Source organism: Stomoxys calcitrans, chromosome 2 (genome assembly GCF_963082655.1).
Source record: "Stomoxys calcitrans chromosome 2, idStoCalc2.1, whole genome shotgun sequence".
Classification (NCBI taxonomy): domain Eukaryota; kingdom Metazoa; phylum Arthropoda; class Insecta; order Diptera; family Muscidae; genus Stomoxys; species Stomoxys calcitrans.
Window position 1 is genome coordinate 192,541,781 of NC_081553.1, and position 23,276 is coordinate 192,565,056.

Here is a 23,276-nt window from a genome sequence, read left to right on the forward strand (position 1 = left end):
ACACTCATTATACCACCTCATATACAATAGACACATAAGCATAAGTGCTTGCGGTGGTATTGTTAACTCAGGCGTCACTCATTTGTTTTAAAGCGGTACATACACATCAACATCACCGCAAAATCATTTGTGTTTTGCACAAGGCGTTTGAGTTGATTGAAGTTGAATGGTTGCATTGATTCGGTGTTTGTGGTTTTTGCGTTGTTTTTGGCAAACACTAATTATACCACCTCATATACAATAGACACATGAACATAAGTACTTGCTGTGGCAGTGTTAACTCAGGCATCACTCATTTGTTTCAAAGCGGTACATACACATCAGCAAAAGGTGATTGCGTTGATTAGAGTTGAATGGTTGCGTTAGTTGTGAAATCGTTTGGTAGATGGATGGTGTGTATTATGGGGTGGTGATCTGATCCCAAGAAATGACGGCTTGCCATGAAACCTCACTCAAGAGATTAGGGGATACAAAGGAAATTTCTGGTCAGCTACAACACTTCCTCGTAATCCTACCGGGAGGGTCTTCATTCAATCTGCTCTGCCAAAGGTATGCCCTAAAAACGCTTAGTAGGTTTAGTTAAGAGTTCTTCCATTTTCCTAATATAGCCTTATTATGGTGTCTAGGAGGCACTATATCTGGCCATAAAATCCACTTTTCATGCTATGAACTTTCATATATACCAGCAAACTCTATGGAGTAAATGGATAACGGGGCTTTTTGATCTAAGACATACATACATTTATACATTTTTTTTTCGTAGCTTCTGCATATACGCACAGTGTAATTTAAGCCACACTTAAGAGAGTCTAGGGAAAACACAGTGAAGATATTGAATATTTTGTTATGATCATTGATCATTATCAGTGGTATATGTATTTTCTTTGTTGTTGTTGTTGTTGTTTTTTAACATAGGTATATATTTTCAAGATTTTTTTTTAGTGTTCACTTAATGATTTTTCTTTTTTTTGTTTCTTCAAATAGTGATTTTGTTTTTGTATGTATGTATATATATAAATATATAATAATAGTAATAATATAAACTAATAAATAATAGGTATTTGTTTTTGAGGGGAATTTTGTATTCAACTTAATTTTGTTTTTCCCTTTTTTGTGTTTTATATATAATTGAATTTAAATATAAATATTTTCATTTTTCATTATCATCATCATCATTTTTCTATTCATTTTCATTTAGTTGTGGTTTTATGGTACTTTGCAATAATATATAATAATATATTTGTATATTTCTCCAACATAATAATATTAATCATTAATTAATATTTTTATTTTTTATGTATATATAGTATTTCCCATTTTTGTTTTTGTTACATAAATTTTTAAACAGTTTTTTTTTGTTTTCTTGTTTGCATTGTTTTTGTTTTTCTTCTTCTTTTTTTTTCAGTGTAGTAAATTTTTAACAAATTTCTCTTTGTATAATATTATATTTATAATTATTATTATTATAAGTTTTTTGTTGGTATTTGTTACTGAGTTTATTGTTGTTTTGTTTAATTTTATTTCTATGTGTGTGTGTTGTTTGTTTTTTGGGGCGATTGGGGTGTTAGTAGTTTATAACGCCCCAAAGGGATCTAGGGGTACGCTTTTATTACCGCCATTCGTTTGCATCATCGGCGTCTGATTTGTTTGCATTAGACCCACTGCGGCTGCATTAGTTTGCATCACCATGGGCGCCGCTGTCATCGTCTGTGGTACGCCAGTCAAAGGGGCTTGGCCCATCATAGGTTGTCCCATCACCGGCATCCCCTGCTATCAATGAGTAGTAGGTATGAGCAGAAGCATAACAAAGCGAACACACAAAAGAAAAGAACAAAGACCCAAAAGGTCAATTTTGTGATTAGAAAATGGCATCAATCAATAAAATAAAATATAAAAATTAAAAAAAAAAACTTTATTTTTTATTTTAATGTGGTAGGTAGGTTGTTTTTATCATTTCAACTGTTTGTGGGACGCAATCAAAAGTAAATTACATGCAGTAATTTTTTTTCAAACATTTACTAGTTACATATATATGTATATGCTATATAAACCTTATATAACATATATTGTATATATGTTTATACATATGTTATTAGTATATCTATATAAATGTATAATTTATATTTATTGGCATCTACGCATTTAAGCTTACAAAATGAAAAAAGATTTGCATTAGCTCTACCAAGTTATATTTGTATGCAGTTATATGTATCTAATAAGCTGCTTATTAGAGTTTCTTTATAGTGTACCTAAAATAAAATTGAGGAAGCAAAAAAAAAAAAACAACAGGATATGTTTTTGGTCGGGAAATAGCATCAACAAGAAGGGGGCTAAGTTCAGGCGAGCCGAATCTTTTATACCCTCCGCCATGGATCGCATTTGTCAAGTTCTTCAACCGGTAACTCTTTATAGGCAAATACAGAAAAAGTCACTGTGCAAAATTTCCGCCATATTGGATATGAATTGCGCCCTCTAGAGGCTTAAGAGGTAAAATCGGGTTATATAGGAGATATATCAGGTTTTGGACCGATTCGGACCATACTACGCACGTATCTTGCAGTTCACAGGAGAAGTGGTTGTGCAAAATTTCCGCCAAATCGGTTAGGAATAGCGCCCTCTAGAGGCTAAAAAAGTAAAATCTGAAGATCAGTTTATATGGGAGCTATAGAAGGGTTTAAACCGATTCGGATAATACTTGACACGTGTGTTGGCGGTCGTAGAAAACGTCTCTGCGCAAAATTTCAGCCAAATCGGTTAGGAATAGCGCCCTCTAGAGGATCAAGAAGTATAATCGGAAGATTGGTTTATAAGGGAGCTATATTAGATTTCAAACCGAATCGGATCATACTTGACACGCATTATAGCGATCATAGAAAAAGGTGCTGTGCAAAATTTGAACCAAATCGGTTAAGAATTGCGCCATCTAGATGCTCAAGAAGTATAATCGGGAGATGGGTTTATATGGGAGCTATATCAGGTTATGAACCGATTCGGATCATAATTAACACGCGTGTTTGCAGTCATAGAAAAAGTCACTGCGCAAAATTTAAACCAAATCGGATAAGAATTACGCCCTCTAGAGGCTTAAGAAGTAAAATCGGGAGATCGGTTTATATGGAAGCTATATCAGGTTTTAAATCGAGTCGGATCACACTGGACACACGTATTACCAGTTATTGGAAAAGTCACTGCGCAAAATTTCAGCCAAATCGTTTAGGAATAGCGCCCTCTAGAGGCTCAAGAAGTAAAATCGGGAATTAAGTTCATATGGGAGCTATATCAAGCTATATCAAGCTATGAAACGAATCGGATCACACTGGACACACGTATTACCATTCATTGGAAAAGTCACTGCGCAAAATTTCAGCCAAATCGGTTAGAAATAGCGCCATCTAGAGGCTCAAGAAGTAAAATCGGGAATTAGGTTAATATGGGAACTATATCAGCTATGAACCGATTCAGACCATAATTGCCACGCGTGTTAGCGGTCGTATAAAAAGTCACTGACCAAAATTTCAACCAAATCGGTTAAGAATAGCGCCCTCTAGACGCTCAAGAAGTAAAATCGGGAATAAGGTTAATATGGGAACTATAACAGGCTATGAACCGATTCAGACCATAATTGCCACGCGTGTTAGCGGTCGTATAAAAAGTCACTGACCAAAATTTCAACCAAATCGGTTAAGAATAGCGCCCTCTAGACGCTCAAGAAGTAAAATCGGGTGGTTAGTTTATATGGGAGCCATATCAGGTTTTAATCCAATTCGGATCATACTTAACGTGAGTGTTAGCGGTCATAGAAAAAGTCACTGTGCAAAATTTCAACCAAATCGGTTAAGAATAGCGCCCTCTGTAGGGCCAAGAAGTTAAATCGGTAGAGTGGTTTAAAGGGGAGCTATATCCGGCTTTGGATCGATTCGGGCCATACTAGACACATATGTTAGAGGTTATAAAAACAGGAACTGTTTTCTGCCAAATCAGTTAAGAATAGCGCCATTTAGAGGCTCAGGAAGTATAATCGGGAGATCGGTTTATATGGGAGCCATATCAGGATATGAACCGACTGAGACCATAATTGCCACGCGTGTTAACAGTCGTAGAAAAAGTCAATGCGCCAAATTTCAGCCAAATCGGTTAAGAACAGCGCACTCTAGAGGTTCAAGAAATAAAATCGGGAGATCGGTTTATATGGGAGCTATATCAGGTTTTAGACCGATTCGGAAAATACTAGGCACGCATATTGAAGGTCACTGGAGAAGTGGTTGTGCAAATTTTCAAGGCTCAACTAGTCAAGATCCGAGATCGGTTTATATGGAGGCTATAACTAAATATGGACTGATATGACCCATTTACAATCCCAACTAACCTACACTAATAGAAAGTAATCGTCCAAAATTTCAAGCGCCTAGCTTTACTGCTTCGAAAGTTAGCCTGCTTTTCACAATATACACTGAAAAAACGCAATACTTAAGATTTTTCCTTATTGGGAGATTTTAATCCGAAGATGGGGAAGGAAAACATCTTTTTCTAAATGTGCGTTCCTAGCCCACGCCCTTAACTCGGACTGCGTTTACCTGAAAGGCTTCGGGTTAACCAAGTTTACTGACGGCAGTCCTTTGACCTTCACTGCCAAACCGTCTGCTTTATCAAACGATGCGGATCTTGCCATCCTCACAAAATGCGTTAATCTCCTTCTTACACTCCAAGACCGTTTGTGAACTTACCGTCGTGGTTGTTATTGCCCTAATGGTCAGTTTACAGTCCATAAAGCTATTTACACTCGATGTCCTCGACGACCACCTCACGCATTCCGTAATCGCCCGAAACTCCGCCTGCAGGACCGTATTATGGTCAGGCAGATTAAAACACATCCCAGTCCCTGGGTTCTCAGTATAGGCCCCAAGGCCTACTCTGTCCTCTAGCGTTGATCCATCTATGTGCCATGATCTTCCTGATGGCAATAACAGAGTTCCATCAATCTAGGACTGTGCAGCAGTGCCTCGCACTCGACCACAAGTGTCGTCTCAGGTATCCGATGGGAAACTATTCCATTCCTTCCATGTTTCCTATCGTTACCTCGATTATACCGCGATGGTAGGACCTGATCAATGCATTATTCCATCGCCTTAAGGCTCATAATCTGTATGACTATGATTCGGATATCTTGAAAAGTCTCCTGTGCCCTAGGGGGCGTGGTCCTCATCCAACTTGTTGCATGGCCCTTATGTTGCACTTTTTCTCCATCGCAGTCCACCAAACTACTGAGGCGTAGGTAAGAATTGGTCTAATGACGCTCCTGTAGTGTCAGTGGACTATCCTCGGATTCAAGTCCCATTTCGAGCTTTCGAGAACACTTGAGTCTAGCCCAGTCATGTGCCATATGCAAGACCTTTTCGGCGCTTCTGCATAGCTGGTTAGGATCCTTACCCCTAAGAAGTATTATAAGATCGTCTGCATAGCAGACGGGTTCAAATCCCTCCTCGGTCAGCATCCTTAATAGGTCATTTATGGTGGTCAACCATAGGAGTAGCCACAAAATGTCCCTCTTTGGCATGCCCTGTGCTACTTTCTCCCTTATATTTGCGTCATGAGACCCACAATTTATCCATTTGTTCTTTAGCATATTGTTTATCCAGTCTCTTGGGACCCGGTCCGCCCGGTACTGGTTTAAGGATTGGATAAGTGTGTCAATCCGCATATTGTTATCATTTGTTTAAACCAGTGTTGCCAAAAAGATGAAAGCCAAAAAATCACCCTTTATATACCTGATCGTCTTGACATTCTTAGTCGATTTAGCCATGTCCGTCCGTCCGTCTGTCTGTCTGTCGAAAGCACGCTAACTTCCGAAGGTGTAAAGCTAGCCGCTTGAAATTTTGCATAAATACTTCTTATTAGTGTAGGTCGGTTTGGATTGTAAATGGGCCATATCGGTCCATGTTTTGATATAGCTGCCATATAAACCGATCTTGGGTCTTGACTTCTTGAGCCTCTAAAGTGCGCAATTCTTATTCGATTGGAATGAAAGTTTGCACGACGTGTTTTGTTATGATATCCAACAACTGTGCTAAGTATGGTTTAAATCGGTCCATAACCTGATATCTGCCATATAAACCGATCTTGGGTCTTGACTTCTTCAGCCTCTAGAGTGCGCAATTCTTAACCAATTGGAATACAATTTTGCACGACGTGTTTTGTTATGATATTCAATAACTTTGCCAAGTATGGTTCAAATCGGTCCATAACCTGATATAGCTGTCATATAAACCGATCTTGGGTCTTGACTTCTTGAGCTTCTAGAGGGCGCAATTCTTATCCGATTGGAATGAAATTTTGCACGACGTGTTTTGTAATGATATCCAATAACTGTGCCAAGTATGGTTCAAATCGGTCCATAACCTGATATAGCTGTCATATAAACCGATCTTGGGTCTTGACTTCTTGAGCTTCTAGAGGGCGCAATTCCTATCCGATTGGAATGAAATTTTGCACGACTTGTTTTGTTATGATATATAATAACTGTGCCAAGTATGGTTCAAATCGGTCCATAACCTGATATATCTGCCATATAAACCGATCTTGGGTCTTGACTTCTTGAGCCACTGGAGTGCGCAATTCTTATCCGATTGGAATGAAATTTTGCACGACGTGTTTTGTAATGATATCCAATAACTGTGCCAAGTATGGTTCAAATCGGTCCATAACCTGATATATCTGCCAAATAAGCCGATCTGGATCTTGACTTCTTGAGCCTCTAGAGTGCGCAATTCTTATCCGATTGGAATGCAATTTTGCACGACGTGTTTTGTTATGATATCCAATAACTGTGCCAAGTATGGTTCAAATCGGTCCATAACCTGATATTGCTGTCATATAAACCGATCTTGGGTCTTGACTTCTTGAGCCTCTAGAGTGTGCAATTCTTATCCGATTGGAATGCAATTTTGCACGACGTGTTTTGTTATGATATCCAATAACTGTGCCAAGTATGGTTCAAATCGGTCCATAACCTGATATAGCTGTCATATAAACCGATCTTGGGTCTTGACTTCTTGAGCCTCTAGAGTGCGCAATTCTTATCCGATTTGGCACAAATTTTGTACAACGGCTCCTCCCATGGCCTTCAACATACGTGTGTAATATGGTCAGAATCGATCTATAGCTTGATACAACTCCCATATAAACCGATCTCCGAATCGGACTATAACTTGATATAGCTCCTCCTCCGTCCTGATTCATTATTCTTTGTTTTTCTAAAAAGAGATACTGCGCAAAGAACTCAACAGATGCGACCATGGTGGAGGGTATATAAGATTCGGCCCGGCCGAACTTAGCACCCTCTTACTTGTTTGAAAATGATTACTGATTTTGTGGCATTTCCTGTTGGTTTTCTCCTTAAACAAAAAACAAAATTAAATAATTGATACTAAATTATATTGACTACAATAATTATATTTGTTTTATATATGTTGTTGTTGCTGTTTATTTGTATATCTACTAAGTGTCATATGGCTTTGTCAAAAGATTGTAAAGGAAAGGAAGTAAAGTTTAAAAGTAGCGGCAATAGAAGCGGACTAGGAAAAGAGGAAAAGGAAGTTAGTTATTGATACGCGTTTATTTGTTTCATTTGGTTTTGTCTAACAAGATTGGCAATTTGTTTCTTAACTCAAAGGTGAGTGTAGAATGTACAGAAGAAGAAATTACTTGTTTGGTATTATTTATTAGTAAGTGATTATGATGAACTTTGAATACGGCACTTAACAAAAAACAGTAAAGCAAGAAAGGAAACTACAAAAAAAACTTCCATAAAACTAAATAACAAAAACAATATAAAAAACCTCAAGAAAAATAAAAACAAAAAAATCTAAACAATTTTTTACAAAAAAAAAAAATAGAAAATTAAATAATTTGAACATAAAAATAAATAAAAGTTATTATAAAAAAATATCATAAAATCAAACAAAAAAATAAAAGTGTAAAATTAAATAAAACAAATTAAATCTTACCTGCATATAATTTGGTATTACAGGATAATTAGCATGTATATACGGATGATTAATTGTGATTGGCGCAGGACTTACAGTCATGCCATGTGCCTAATACAATTATTGATTATTTAAACAGAAAAAAAAAAACATATTTTGTTGTGGCATTGGTAGGAGGGTTATTAGTTATCATAATCATAGTTATGTTGTTGTTTTTGTTTTTTAGCAATTTTTTATTACAATACAATTTGTGTGTTGGTATTATCATGATTATTATTGAATTATAAACAAATTATTATTTTTCATTATTTGTTTTTGGTTCATAACGGTGGCAGTTATAGTTTAAAAATCCATTGATAACAACGATCAACGTTTGTTTTCAACAGTTACAACAATGGCGTAACGTAACGTAACGTAGCGTAGCGTAACGCAACGCAACGTATTAGCGTAACGTTGAATAAAATGTTGTATGATGACAATGACGATGGACGAGGAAATTCAAGAGGAGTTTTTTTTTTGTTTTTGAAATTATTGGTGAGCAGGTTGTTGCAGTTGTTGGTTGCAGTGGTGATTTTTTGATGGTTATATAGGAGGGAAGGGTTTTTGGCACATAGCAGAGATACATTTAGGCCATGTAGCAAAACCAAAAAAAGGAAAACAGAAACATAAAAAGAAAATGTAAAATAAATAAAAAAAAAATGGGAAAGAACAAAACAAAACAATGTTAGTCAAACAAAAAATGAAAAAAAGTATATTTGTATTTTTTTGAAAAAAAAGAAACAAGAATAAACATAAAGTTATTAAAGATTATTAGCATTTTTTCTTATATTCGTATACATATAAATACTATATATATAAATATATAAAAATAGCAAATAGCGCAAATAGGTTTTTTATATAGATTAAGGCGAAAAAACTGTGCTTGTTTTATTAGTCCCTTATTTAAAAACTTAATAATAGAGAACTTATGTTTGCAAGGTGGACTTTAGTTAAAAGAGCTTTTTTTTAACACAAAATTACCCTGTACCACAGTAATGGTGTAGGGTATAAAAAACGTTTTTTTTTTTTCAAAATAACGCAAGACACACGAAAAGAAGCCGTTAAAAAAATGTTTATGTTATTATTATATTTTAAATTTTATTTTATTTTAAAACTGTGATTTGAAATTTGTGCCATCATTACAATAATCATCATAGGATCAAAATATCAATTTTCCTTGAAAAAAAAACTTCAAATTTCAGAAAGCTTTAGAAACCCAAAACAGAAGAACATATAACAAATCAAAAAAAACTGTAGAATGTTATTTCAAAAAAACAACATTGATTGATTTTCCATTCCATGCTCTAAAGCATAGATGGACAGCATACATAACCTCACATCACAAGGAAAAACAAGCAGACGACCACGTACAATGTAAACAACTTACTGTTGGTTCGTTCGGCTGACTGTATTTCAAAGCTATTTCATTTAGTTGATGTTGATGATACTCACACAAACACAGTTTGGTGGTAGTGTGCCCATCCCTGCCCTAAAGTGACGAAGCCCGTTATACAAAAAAGTTGGACATTGGCATAAGAATTACTTCAGCAATTCTGTGTGGGTTATTTATGGCAGTCACACGCAAGGGTATTCAAATCTAGTCATTCCGTTTGTAGCACCTCGAAATCGATCTAGAACCATACAAAGTATATACATTCATGATCGTCTCGTCGATTCTGAGTCCATATAGCCATGTCCGTCCGTCCGTCTGTCGAAATCACGATAGCGGTCGAACGCGTAGAGCTGGCCGCTTGAAATTTTGCACAGATACTTAGCATTGATGTAGGTCGTTGGGGATTTTTAATGGGCCATATCGGTTCAGATTTAGATATAACATCCATATAAGTCAATCTCCCGATTTGACTTCTTGAGCTCCTGGAAGCCGCAATTTTTGTCCGATTTCGCTGAAATTTCGTGCGTGGTGTTCTGTTGTAACTTCCAACATCTGTGCCTAGTACGGTTTAAGTTGGTCGAGAATGTGATATAGCTTCCATGTAAACCGAACTCCCGATATGACTTCTTGAACCCTTGAAACCTCAATTTTCATGCGATTTGGCTGAAATTTTGCACATAGTGTTCTGTTATGACTTTTAACATTTGTGCCAAGTGCGATCCGAATCGGTCTATAGCCTGATATAGCTCCCATATAAACCGATCTTCCGATTTGACTTCTTGAGCCCCTGGAAACCTAAATTTTCATCCGATTTGGCTGAAATTTTGGACATAGTGTTCCGTTATGAATTCCAACAATTGTGCCAAGTACGATCGGAATCGGTCTATAACCTGATATAGCTCCCATATAAACCGATCTTCCGATTTGACTTATTGAGCCCCTGGAAGTCGCAATTTTTGTCCGATTTAGCTGAAATTTTACATGTATTGTTCTGTTATGACTTCCAACAACTGTGCCTAGTACTGTCCAAATCGGTTTACAAACCTAATATAGCTAACATTTGAACCGATCTCCCGATTTAAATTCTTGAGCCTTTATTAGCCGCAATTTTTGTACGATTTGGCTGAAATTTTGCATGTAGTATTCTGTCTTTTGACTTTTAACAACTGTACTAAGTAAAACCCACCATAGGCCACGGTAGCGCAGAGGTTAGCATGTCCGCCTATGACGCTGAACGCCTGGGTTCGAATCCTGGCGAGACCATCAGAAAAAATTTTCATCGGTTATTATCCCCTCCTAATGCTGGCAACATTTGTGACATACTATGCCATGTAAAACTTCTCTCCAAAGAGGAGTCGCACTGCGGCATGCCGTTCAGACTCGGCTATAAAAAGGAGGCCCCTTATCATTGAGCTTAAGCTTTAATCGAACTGCACTCATGGAAAGTGAGAAGTTTGCCCCTGTTCCTCAGTGGAATGTTCATGGGCAAAATTTGCATTTATTAAGTAAAACCCAAGTAGGTCTATAACCTGGTATAGCTCAAATATGAATTAATCTGCCGATCATCGGTTGTTCGGTAACTAGAAGCTTTAATTTTAGCTGGTATGACAGAAGTTTGGTAGGTAGAATAAAATTATTCCCAAGTTTTATGCCTGTCACGGCGAAGATCACTAAATTTTAAAATTTTTGTTTCTTTCTCTTTCGAGACGAGGTCAATGATCGGAGATTTTCTTTGCAAATGAAAAAGGAAAGCCAGAGATAGCAACACACACCAACCAAGCGTATTAATTGCGAAAACCCCTCTATGGTACAATTACCACATTAGCCACGCTCGACCACCCTGTCTATTAGCTGTACTTTTTCCCAATACATGTGTTTTTGTGTATTGACAGACTTTTTTTCTGTGACAATTACATAACTTCCGTAGTACACATGATTCTGTGCGTCTGTTGGAAGTTGTATTGATTGCTTCGAACGGTAGACAACTGCAACGGCTCTCGCTGTTGCTTCGTGTGCCCAGTTTCAAACGCCGGCCGGGATCTGCCTAAATTTTTTAATTTTTAAATTTTTTGCCTTTTAGGGAGAAGTTATTGTTTTCCCCCTTCAACTAAATTTAGATTGTATACATGTTTAGCAGATTCGGCCCGGCTGATTTCACCACCCTTTTACTCGTTTTTATTTTATTGTAGTTTTTTATTTTATTTTTGTATTTTATTTTATTTTTGTATTTTATTTTATTTTTGTTTTTTATATTTTTATTTTATTTTTTTTTTGATTTTTATTTTATATTTTATTAATTTTTTTTTGTTTTTATGTTATTTTATTTTTTTTTTGTTTTTTATTTTATTTTTTTTTTTTTTTGTTTTTTATTTTATTATTTTTTTGTTTTTTATTTTATTATTTTTTTGTTTTTTATTTTACTTTTTTTTGTATTTTATTTTTTTTTTATTTTTGTTTTTTATTTTATTTTTTTTAATAAAAAATAAAAATAAATTAATTTTTGTTATTTATTTTTTCTTTTTTATTTTATTTTTTTATATTATATTATTTACTGTTTTATTTAATTTTTTTATCATATTTTGTTTTACTTTTTATGTCATATTTTTATTTTATATCAGATTTTTTTGTTTATTAATTATTATTTTGATTATTTTAATAATTTTTTTTTATTTTATTTTTTTTTTGTTTTATTATTATTATTAATTTTTTTTTTATTTATTTATTTTTTTCATTATTTTATTTTTCTTTTTTGTTATTATTTGTTACTATTTTATTTTATATTTATTAACTTATTTTATTTTACTATTGAAATTGATTTCCGCCAAAAAGACTTGTTTAATACAAGTGAAGCTAATAATCGTGACAACAAGAAATTAAAAACTTTTTGATTTTTTTCTTTTTCATTTTTTTTTTTTGTTTTTGTTTATATATTTTATACAATTTTTAAAAATTTTATTTATTTTTTATATTTTTTTTTTTATTTTTTTATGTATTTTTTTATTTTTATTTTTTATATATTTTTAATTTTTTTTAATATTTTTTTATTTTTATTTTTATTTTTTATATATTTTTAAAATTTTTTTTAATATTTTTTATTTTTATTTTTTATATACTTTTTATTTTTATTTTTTATTTTTTAAATATTTTTTTATTTTTTATATGTTTTTTTATTTTTATTTATATATATATTTATATATATATATATATATATATATATATATATATATATATATATATATATATATATATATATATATATATATATTTTATTTTTATTTTTTATATATTTTTTTATTTTAATTTTTTATATATTTTTTTATTTTTATTTTTTATATATTTTTTTATTTTTATTTTTATATATTTCTTTATTTTTATTTTTTTATTTTTATATTTTATATATTTTTTTATTTTTATTTTTTATATATTTTTTTATTTTCATTTTTTATATATTTTTTTATTTTTATTTTTTTATTTTTTTTTATTATTTTTTATTTTTTATATATTTTTTTTATTTTTATTTTTTATATATTTTTTTTTATTCTTATTTTTTATATATTTTTTTATTTTTATTTTTTATATATTTTTTTTTTATTTTTTATATATTTTTTTTTATTTTTTATATATTTTTTATATTTATTTTTTATATATTTATTTATTTTTATTTTTTATATATTTTTTTGTTTTTATTTTTTATATATTTTTTTATTTTTATTTTATATATATTTTTTTATTTTTATTTTTTACATATTTTTGTTATTTTTAATTTTTATATATTTTTTTATTTATATTTTTTATATATTTTTTTATTTTTTATACATATTTTTGTTTTTTTTTTATTTTTTTTATACACATATTTTTTTATTTTTATTTTTTATATATTTTTTTATTTTTATTTTTTATATATATTTTTATTTTTATTTTTTATATATATTTTTATTTTTTTATATAAATTTTTTTTTTTTTGTATATATTTTTTTATTTTTTATATAATTATTTTATTTTTTATATATATTTTTTTTATTTTTTTTTAATTTTTATTTTTTATATATTTTTTATTTTTATTTTTTTATTTATATTTTGAATATATTTTTTTATTTTTATTTTTTATATATATTCATTTTTTATGTATTAATTTTTTATATATTTTTTTTAATTTTATTTTTTATATATATATTTATATATTTTATTTTATTTCATTGTTTCATTATTTTTTTTAATTTTTTATTTACCTTTTTATTTTTTTTACTTTTTTATTTTTTTTTTTTGTGTTTTTGTTTTTCTATTTTTTTATTTTATTTTTTTAGTTTAATGTATTGTTTTTTTAGTTTAATTTTTTTCTTTTTTAGTTTAATTTATTTTTTTATTTAATTTTATTTTTTTATTTTAATTTATTTCTGCCAAACAAACTGGTTTACTACAAGTCAGGCTAACAATAGTTTATAGTAACATTTAAAATTGTTTGAATCCTAGTTGAAATAAAGTCCGATTATTTGTTTAATTTAATACAAACACTAAGGAAAAAATCCCCAAGCCTTCATTGGTGTAAACATTAAGAGGGTGGTTTATAAATTGTGAAGAAAACCATGACGACAAAACTAACTACAAAGTGTATTCTGTTTTCTATTCAATGACTAAAAAGTGCTTTTTATCGGTCACAGCAAATAATAACAAAATTAAAAAAAAAAACGAAAAAGTGAATAAAAAAATTACATGTGAGGAATAAGAATAACAAAAAAAACATAATTATATAAACTACACTAGCGGTGATTAGCAATAAATATTACAAAATATATAAAAAAAATTGTTCTCAATAAATAAATCAAAATTAACAATAAAAAAAGTTTCAAAATCTCGTAGCGAATAGCTGCATTAATTGGCACAAATTTCACGCAATGGAAATATTTTATTTTTAGTTTGTTTTTAGTTTTATCAAATCAAAAGATTTTTTGGTTTTAAATAAGCAAAAAAAAAATTATTAAAAAAAAAATAAAAAACTTTCCCTTTTTGAAATTTAAAAAATTGCATAACTTTTTTTCATTCTTGAATTCTTTCATAAATTTTGTTGTTCTTATTTTTTAAAGCTTTTAATTAAATTATAAAAATGATTGTTGAAACTATATTTTCTCTATTTCCATAGTAATTGTTTAGTAATTTTCTTTTTAAAAACGTAAAAAAAGAAAGCAGCACATTTTTCATTTAAATACATAGAAAACTTTCAGCTTATTTTCTCTTTTTCATAATTTAAAAAATTTTTTTTAATCTCTTTTTGTTAGTTGTTCTTTCTTTTTTGATACTTTTCTTTGGTTGAAGATGGTTCATTTTTTGATTGATTCTTATTTGGTTACTTTACGTTTTAAAGCAAAGACAAAACACTCACCATTGGACGATAGCCAGCACCAGTTGTAGCAGCCATAGGTTGAGGTGTCCAATTAGCACCGGGTTTCGCGGTATTTTTCGGCGAATTCCATTGCACAGGTCTATGGAAAATGAATAATGGGAAGAAGAGTTTGTTTTTCGTTTGTTTTCCTTTTTTGCGTTTTTTTTTTTCTTTTTTTTGGGAAAAGTGAATGGAATGGGCATGGAATTTATGATAATGAAGTAAAAGACACTTTTAGATGAAGTGCTTAGCATAAATACAGCAAATAAGGATTTAGGAAGAAAATGGAAAATTTTTGTGATTTAGCTTCGCTTCAACTAGGCTTAGACGAAGGTGAAATGGGACTAAGGAATATCAAAAAGGTTATGATGACATAAAGCATACATTTACATAAATATGAAAATAGATTAAAAAATAACGCTTCATTTTGATAAATAGGAACCTTAAAAGCAAAAAACTGTGACAGAATGGCCATACGAAAGAGCCGTCTTTTGTCACCATGTCTTTGCTAACAAACAGCGTACAGTACCCCCTATTATAAGGCTATACACTTAGGTGAACCACGGAGCGTATGATACATATTGCATAGAAAAAAAGTACACATACGCCCCGCAGAACCAGATGCCTGTTATTAGCTTTGTTCTACAATATTATAGTATTATACAGTGCATTGCTGCAGTGTAAATTGTATGGAAATGACATCTTTCCGAAGGTCTGGATAAATTTCCAGCGCAGATTTATGTAGAAAATCTGTCTTCAGGGTTGCCATGATACATTTTTTCACAATTAATGTGGCCACCTGAAAAAAATACCTCTATTGTGAAGGGCAGAATAACATTTTAAGCCATTGATAAAATTGTTAAGGTACTCATCGACCCCTGGCGTTCGATAAAAGGTCGATAAGGTCGCATGGAAATTCTGCACAAGGATTTCTGCAGGAGTTGCCTCGATGAGCATGAGGAGGAGACTATCGAGCACTTGCTGTGTTCAGGGACGTAAGATCTCCTTTCTGGGTAGCCATTTCTTTTGCGATATAAGTAAAAAGTGGGAGCTATTACTAATTCTGAACCAATTTGATAGACCTCCGCGGATGTTTTCAGATGGGTGGATTACTAAACAAGCCGTATCAAATTTCGACCAAATATGTTCAAATTGTGATAACTACGATTGACAAATGGCAACATAATTGCAAATTACCGAAAATCTGATGAACATATATGTGGGAGCTATATCTAAATATGAACCGATTTTGACCAAACTTCTCAGATTTTTTTGTAGTTGTCGAGGAAAGCGTTGTACAAAATTTTGGCAAGATTGTTCAATAAATGCGCTTGCAGTGGCTCCAAGAGTGAAAATCGGGCGATATACATATATGGCAGCTATATCTTAATCTAAACCGATTTCTATGAAATTCATCAGTAATATTAAGAATCATAAGAAAATCTTTGCTGCCAAAATTCTGAAGAATCGGTTAACAAATGAGCATTTTATTGCATTATTACAGCAAATCGGACGAAAATATATATGGGAGCTATATCCAAATCTGAACCGATTTCGACCAAACTCTATAGATATTGTGGTAGTCATCGATGAAAGCGTTGTACAAAATTTTGTTAAGATTGGTCAATAAATGCGCTTGCAGTGGCACTAGAAGTGAGAATCAGGCGATATACATATATGGCAGCTATATCTGAACCGATTTTTTCCAAAATAAATAGGCTTCGTCTCTACACGAAAAAAAAAATTACATACCAAATATGAAGACGATTGGATGAAAATTGCGACCTTTACTTTGTACACAAATTAACATGGACAAACGGACAGACAGACAGACGGACTGACGGACAGACAGACCGACGGACCGACGGACAGTTAGACAGATGGACATAGCTAAATCGAATCAGAAAATTTGCATCAGAAATTTCAAGGGCTTATATTGTCGCGATATGTTGAAATTTGAATAAAATGTGTCAAGCTAAATTGATCCTAAATGCACTTCAAAATAGGCAATTTTTCAGTACTAAATTAAAAAAAAAAAAACACTCGAGTTCAAAAATTCCTAAGCCCAGATGCCCCAATTGGGCACAAGCTTTTTACTCCATATGTCCCTCCTAAACCCATGAAAAAATTTATTGCACCTAACAATACTTGAAAACTCCACGGCAAATTTACTAAAAAAAATGCCAATTTTGAAACCATCTTCGCCCGAACGGGATATTTTGGAGATTTTTTTTTAAACAAAAATTCGGGAAGAATTTATTTTTGGTCTTTTAAGAACACCAGTTGAATAAGAATTTTAAAAATCGGACCCCAAATGAAGATTTGGCATACCGAACAAGGTGAACCGAGGTGACTAATATTTGGGGCCTGCCAAAATGCGGCCGAACAACCTAGGACCTTGAAATTTTGCACACGATCTCGTTAACACCTCAGCTCTTAAAAGTTTCAAAGAGATATCTCTACCCGTTCTCTAACATAAGATGGGGGCCATCGTAGCGCAGAGGTTAGCATGCCCGCCTATGGCGCTGAACGCCTGTGTTCGAATCCTGGCGAGACCATCAGAAAAAATTTTCAGCGGTGGTTTGCCCCTCCTAATGCTGGCAACATTGCCATGTAAAACTTTTCTCCCAAGAGGTGTCGCACTGCGGCACGCCGTTCGGATTCGGCTACAAAAAGGAGGCCCCTTATCATTGAGCTAAAACTTGAATCAGACTGCACTTATTGATATGTGAAAAGTTTGCCCCTGTACCTTAGCGGAATGTTCATGGGCAAAATTTGCATTTACACCATGAAATGGGGGCATACCAATGTTGTCATACCGTTTGTAACACCTCAAAATAAGTGTCTCTCGAAAACATGCTAAGCTTCAAAGCACTTGAAATTTTGCACAAATACTTCCTTTCACCATAGGTCGGTTGGGATTGTAAATGGACCATATCGGTCCATATTTTCAAATAACTGTCATATAAATCGATGTTGGATCTTGACTTCCTGAGCCTCTAAAGGGCGCAATTCTTATCCGATTTTGCTGAAATTTTGCACGAGGTGTTTTGTTTTAACTTTCAACAACTATGCAAAGAAGGGTCCAAATAGGTTCATAACCTCATATAGCTGTCATATAAACCGATCTCGGATCTTGACTTCTTAAGCCTCTAGAAGGCGCAATTCTTATTCGATTTTGCTGAAATTTTGCACGAGGTGTTTTGTTTTGACTTTTTTTCAACAACTATGCAAAGAAGGTCCCAAATAGGTTCATAACCTGATATAGCTGCTATATAAACCGAAGTCGAATCTTTACTTCTTTAGCCTCTAGAAGGCGCAATTCTTATTCGATTTGGGTGAAGTCTTTTGTTTTGACTTCCAAAAATTACACTAAATATGATGCAAATCGGTTCATAACCTGATATATTGTAATGAGAACTACAATATATCAGGTTATGAACCGATTTGCATAAGCCGATCTCTCCCGATTATACTTTTTGAGCCTTTCGAGGGAGCCATTTCTATCCGATATGGCAAAAATTCTGTACAACGACTTCTCCTACGACCTTCAAGATACGTGTCAAATATAGTCTCAATCGGCTTATGAACTGATATAGCTCCCATATAAACCGATCTCCCGATTAACCACCTATAACTCGTAAATCTTTTCCTATTTGGCTGAATTTTTGGAGTAGGATCAAGGAATTTATGAAGAGCACAGAATTCTTACAGGCTTTACAGGCTTTTCTTTTTACACCCACCACCGAAGGATGGTGGTATATTCATTTTGTCATTCCGTTTGCAACTCATCGAAATATCGATTTCTGACCCTTTAAAGTTTATGTATTCTTCATCGTAGAAAAAATCTAAGACGATCACGCCATGTCCGTCTGCCTGCCCGTCCGGTTGTCTGTCTGTCCGTCCGTCCATTCGTCTGTCCATCCGTCTGTCCATTCATCTCTCTGTCTGTTGAAGTCACGCTACAGTCTTTAAAAATAGAGATATTGAGCTGAAACTTTGCCATCTATCTCTCCATCCGTCCGTCTGTCTATCTGTCAGTCCGCCTGTCTGTCCATCCACCTGTCTTTCCTACTTTTGAAATCACGGTAGAGTCTTTGAAAATAGAGATATTATGTTTAAGGCTTTTCGATATCCGTGTCTTATATGGTTCAAATAGGTCTATATTTGAATATAGCTGCCAAAAAGACCAATATTGAACAGTGGCTTGTATTTATTAGATCACTCAATGTCTGTGCTGAATTTGGTCCAAAACGAACCATATTTGGATATAGCTACTATGAGTGCATAAATTATGCATTTTACACCGATTATGACGAAAGATGGTTTACATATATACCCGAGATGGCGGGTATCCAAAGTTCGGCCCGGCCGAACAAGAAGTATAAGATATTTTATATCACCATTGGAGGCCACCGTGGCGCAGAGGTTAGCATGTGGGCCTATGAGGCTTGTAAGAGCTCAAGTCAAATCAAGTAGTCAAATCAGGAGATCGGTTTATATGGGAGCTATATCAAGTTATAGACCCAACTAGACCGTACTTAGCATAGTTGTTGGACGTTTTAACAGAACAATATGTGCAAAATTTCTGACAAATCGGACAGAAATTGCGGCTTGTAAAGGCTCAAGAAGTCAAATCGGCAGATGGGCTTATACGGAAACTATATCAGGTTATACACCGATTTGGACCGTACTTGGCACAGTTGTTGGAAATCATAATAGAACACTATACGCGAAATTTCAGACAAATAGGATACAAATTTCGGCTTATAGGGGTTTAAGAAGTCAAATCGGGAGATCGGTTTATATGGAAGCTATATCAGGTTATAGACCCATTTGTACCGTACTAGGCAAAGTTGTTGGAAGTCAAAACAGAGCAGTATAAGCAACATTTCAGCCAAATCGGACGAAAATTGAGGCTCACAAAGGCTCAAGAAATCAAATCGGAAGATCGGAAGATCGGACCGATATGGCCCATTTGCCAATTCCCAACGACCCGCATCAATATTAAGTATTTGTGCAAAATTTCAAGCGGCTAGCTTTACGCGTTCGACCGCTTTGGCGATTTCGAAAGACGGACATGGCAAGATCGACTCAGAACGTCTAGACGATCAAGAATATATTTACCGTATGGGGTCTTAGATGAATATTTCAAGGTGTTACAAACGGAATGACTAGATTAGTATACCCCCATTCCATGGTGGTGGGTATAAAAAAATGTTCAGCGGTGGTTATCCCCTTACTAATGCTACATTTGGCTACATTTGTGAGGTATACTGCCATGTGAAAACTTCTCAACTAAATGGAGTCACGGCACGCCGTTCGGACTCGGCATAAAAAATGAGGCCCCTTATCATTGAGCTTCAAATTTAAACGAACTATACTCATTGATGAAGGCCACCGTAGCGCACAGATAAGCATGTCCGCCTATGACGCTGAACGCCTGGGTTCGAATCCTGCCAGAAACATCAGAACATTTTTCAGCGGTGGTTCTTCCCTGGCAACATTTGTGAGGTACTTTGCCATGTAAAAACTTCTCCCCAAACGCCGTTCAGACTCGGCTATAAAAAGGAGGTCCCTTATCATTGAGCTTAAAATTGAATCGAGCCGCACTCTTACATTGAGCTTAAAATTTAAACGCACTGTACTCATTGATGAAGGCCACCGTAGCGCAGAGATTAGCATGTCCGCCTATGACGCTGAACGCCTGGGTTCGAATCCTGCCAGAAACATCAGAACATTTTTCAGCGGTGGTTCTCCCCTGGCAACATTTGTGAGGTACTTTGCCATGTAAAAACTTCTCCCCAAAGAGGTGTCGCTTTGCGTCACGCCGTTCAGACTCGGCTATAAAAAGGAGGTCCCTTATCATTGAGCTTCAAATTGAGCTTCAAATTGAGCTTAAAATTTAATTAAATTAATTTGTGAGAGGTTTGCCCCAGTTCCTTAATGGAATGTTTATGGGCAAATTTGCATTTGCATTTGCAATCTTTGATATGTGAGAAGCATCCCTTGTTCCTTAATGGAATATTCATGGGAAATTTAGTAGTACTGTGGATATGGATGGTTCCACACCAGGTGACCATGTGGGCTTTAGGGTTTATTCTATAGAACTAGAACTTGGCACTGTACTGCAGCTGCAGTGGCTATGATACCTATTAATAAAGGGGGCACAAATATTTTCCCAGAAATTATGGTACTCTTTAAATAACTGCGGAACTTATTTCCGAATTCAAAACCCCTGCCTGGCATATGGTGAAGGAAACTTTTTGGGATAAAGGGCCACGAAGGGCCAGGAAATTGTAGAGTAAACATGTTTACAAAACCGAAAATTTTTAAAATTTCTAAAAAAGATTTTTTTGTTAATAAAATTTGAAAAAATTTCTTTTAGCATAGCTGGATTATAAATGTATTAAAGCTGATGGTAACGATGGTTTGCCGTTACTGCCAAAACATCGACTAGAGAATTGAATAGCTTTACAATAACAAAATTATAGCAAGACAATGGTTTTTCTCGACAAGCAGCGAAGCTTTAAAGGATGCAAAGGATTGGAATCCCTCGACAGGTGACATAAGGCACAGAGAAAGGGCAGCATATGTATGAGAAAATGACAGAGGTGATTTTACATATTTACATGATGGATGTATGATTTTTAATGTATGCTTTTGAGTATGTATTGTATGCATGTATGGTATGGGTGTGTGTGTGTGTGTTCTTTTACTCACTTTGTGGTAGCTGTTTTATTTATATTTAAATTTTCTACAAGCGACATTAGCGAACTGTCCAAATCGCCAGTCAAGATCTTCCCAGTGCTGGCTGGTTGCTGCTGCTGCTGTTGCTGCTGGAGCTGTTGGTCAAGACCACCACCTGAAGTAACAACATTTGTTTGATTTGCTGATGACTGGCCAATAAAAGTGGTTGCTGCTGTGGCTGTTATGCCGGGTTTTAAAACATCACCCAAAGCATCAAAGCCTTAAGTTTTGTTAATTACATTTCGATAGGACGGTTGATTTGTTTGATTTTAATTTCAATTGTTTAAGTTACATATTTTTTTTTTTGGATTTTCAAGATTTCATTACCGGTTTCATTTAAACAGTTTTTTGCCATAGATTTTGTTAAAATTAAAAAAAATAAATAATAATCCCAAAAAATCCCACATGTAAGAAGGAGATAGAGGTGAGATTTTGTTTTTTCGCCGATTTCGTGGTGTGTTAAAAAAAATGTGGTGAATATTAAGGAAAAAAAACATGGTGGTGCATATGAGAGTTTTTCAAATATTTTACAATTTTCATGAGAAAGTATTAGAAAAAAAACACAATAATTTATTTTATATAAGAAAAACAGTTTATGTAGCATGTTTAAACCAAAACCATGAGTAATTTACAATATACACACGCACACATATATATATGGTAAATATTTATAATAAAGACAAAAAAACAGAAATATTTTTGTTTTGTATATTAAACCCGGCATATGTTGTTATACCACCATTTGTTTTTATTTTTAAATTATTTGTTGTTGTATGGTTTTTTTTTTGAGATTTTGTTTTAACGATAGTTTTTCGATTTGTGCCACCATGATTTGTTGTTTTTTTTTTTTTTGTTATTATTATTATTTTATTAATTTTTCAACCACCAAACACATAGGTTTTTATTATCATGTTTAACATTTCACACAATATTTTCGTTGAATTTTATTTTACATAAAATTAATTATAATGAAAAAAAGAACATAAAAAGAGAAGAAGAAAAAATACATTTGCAAAATAAATATTGATGAATTTGAGATTTTGTTGCTTTGTTTTTTTTTATTACAATAAAAACAAACAATTTATTCAAGGGTTTGCTAAAAGCTATTCGTTTCATAAATGACAACAAAAGACAAATCAATAGAAACAAAAGAATAGAAAGGCTGAGAAAAGGCACAAGGAAAAGCTGTTGATGGATGTATGCATTTATAAGAACCAACTTTTGGTAAAACACCAAAAAAAATTTTTATCGTACAAAGAAAAACTGTAACAAAATTGTGTTACCCTAAAAAAAAAATATAACATTTTTAAAATATTATAAAAACATTTTTTTTGCTAAATAATTCAAAGCCAGACAACTTAAATTAAATTTTTTTTTATACAAAAAATCTAGTTTTTTCAAAAGTATAACAGTTTTCTATAACTGTTAAACAATAATTAGAAATTTTAGGTCCATTGTGATACCTTAGCAGCGACAAACAAAAACTCTATTCTCCCGCTACATAACTGTTATATTGTTATAGAAAGTCCCCGTTTTAGGTGTATAAAAGCTTTTTGAATACAGCTTACTATTTAGCTTTCAAAAACGGATATTTCATTATACAAAGTCCCTTTTTAGAAGTAAAACAATTCAAACCGGATATTTCATTATACAGTCATTTTTTAGAAGTATAACACTTTTTCCAAACTGTTATACAACATTTATTACAGTGGTATACTATAAAAAAAGTATATCA

General features: G+C 33.1%; 1 protein-coding gene across 23 annotated transcripts in view; it reads right to left on the minus strand.

The window, feature by feature from the left end:
* Positions 1–323: 323 nt before the first annotated feature.
* Positions 324–23,276, minus strand: part of LOC106088147 (phosphatidylinositol-binding clathrin assembly protein LAP) — an 82,967-nt gene continuing 60,014 nt past the window's right edge. For 13 of the 23 annotated variants that reach the window (XM_013253497.2, XM_059363156.1, XM_013253495.2 and 10 more), the window contains 4 exons: positions 21,515–21,761; positions 14,792–14,891; positions 8,004–8,093; positions 324–1,770 (listed from right to left, as the gene is read on the minus strand). In XM_013253497.2, coding sequence (XP_013108951.1) covers positions 1,573–1,770; positions 8,004–8,093; positions 14,792–14,891; positions 21,515–21,761 — 635 coding nt within the window. In that variant the 3' untranslated portion in view covers positions 324–1,572. The remainder of the gene's footprint in view (positions 1,771–8,003; positions 8,094–14,791; positions 14,892–21,514; positions 21,762–23,276) is intronic. The other 10 variants (XM_059363160.1, XM_013253512.2, XM_059363161.1 and 7 more) reach the window with 4 other exon arrangements.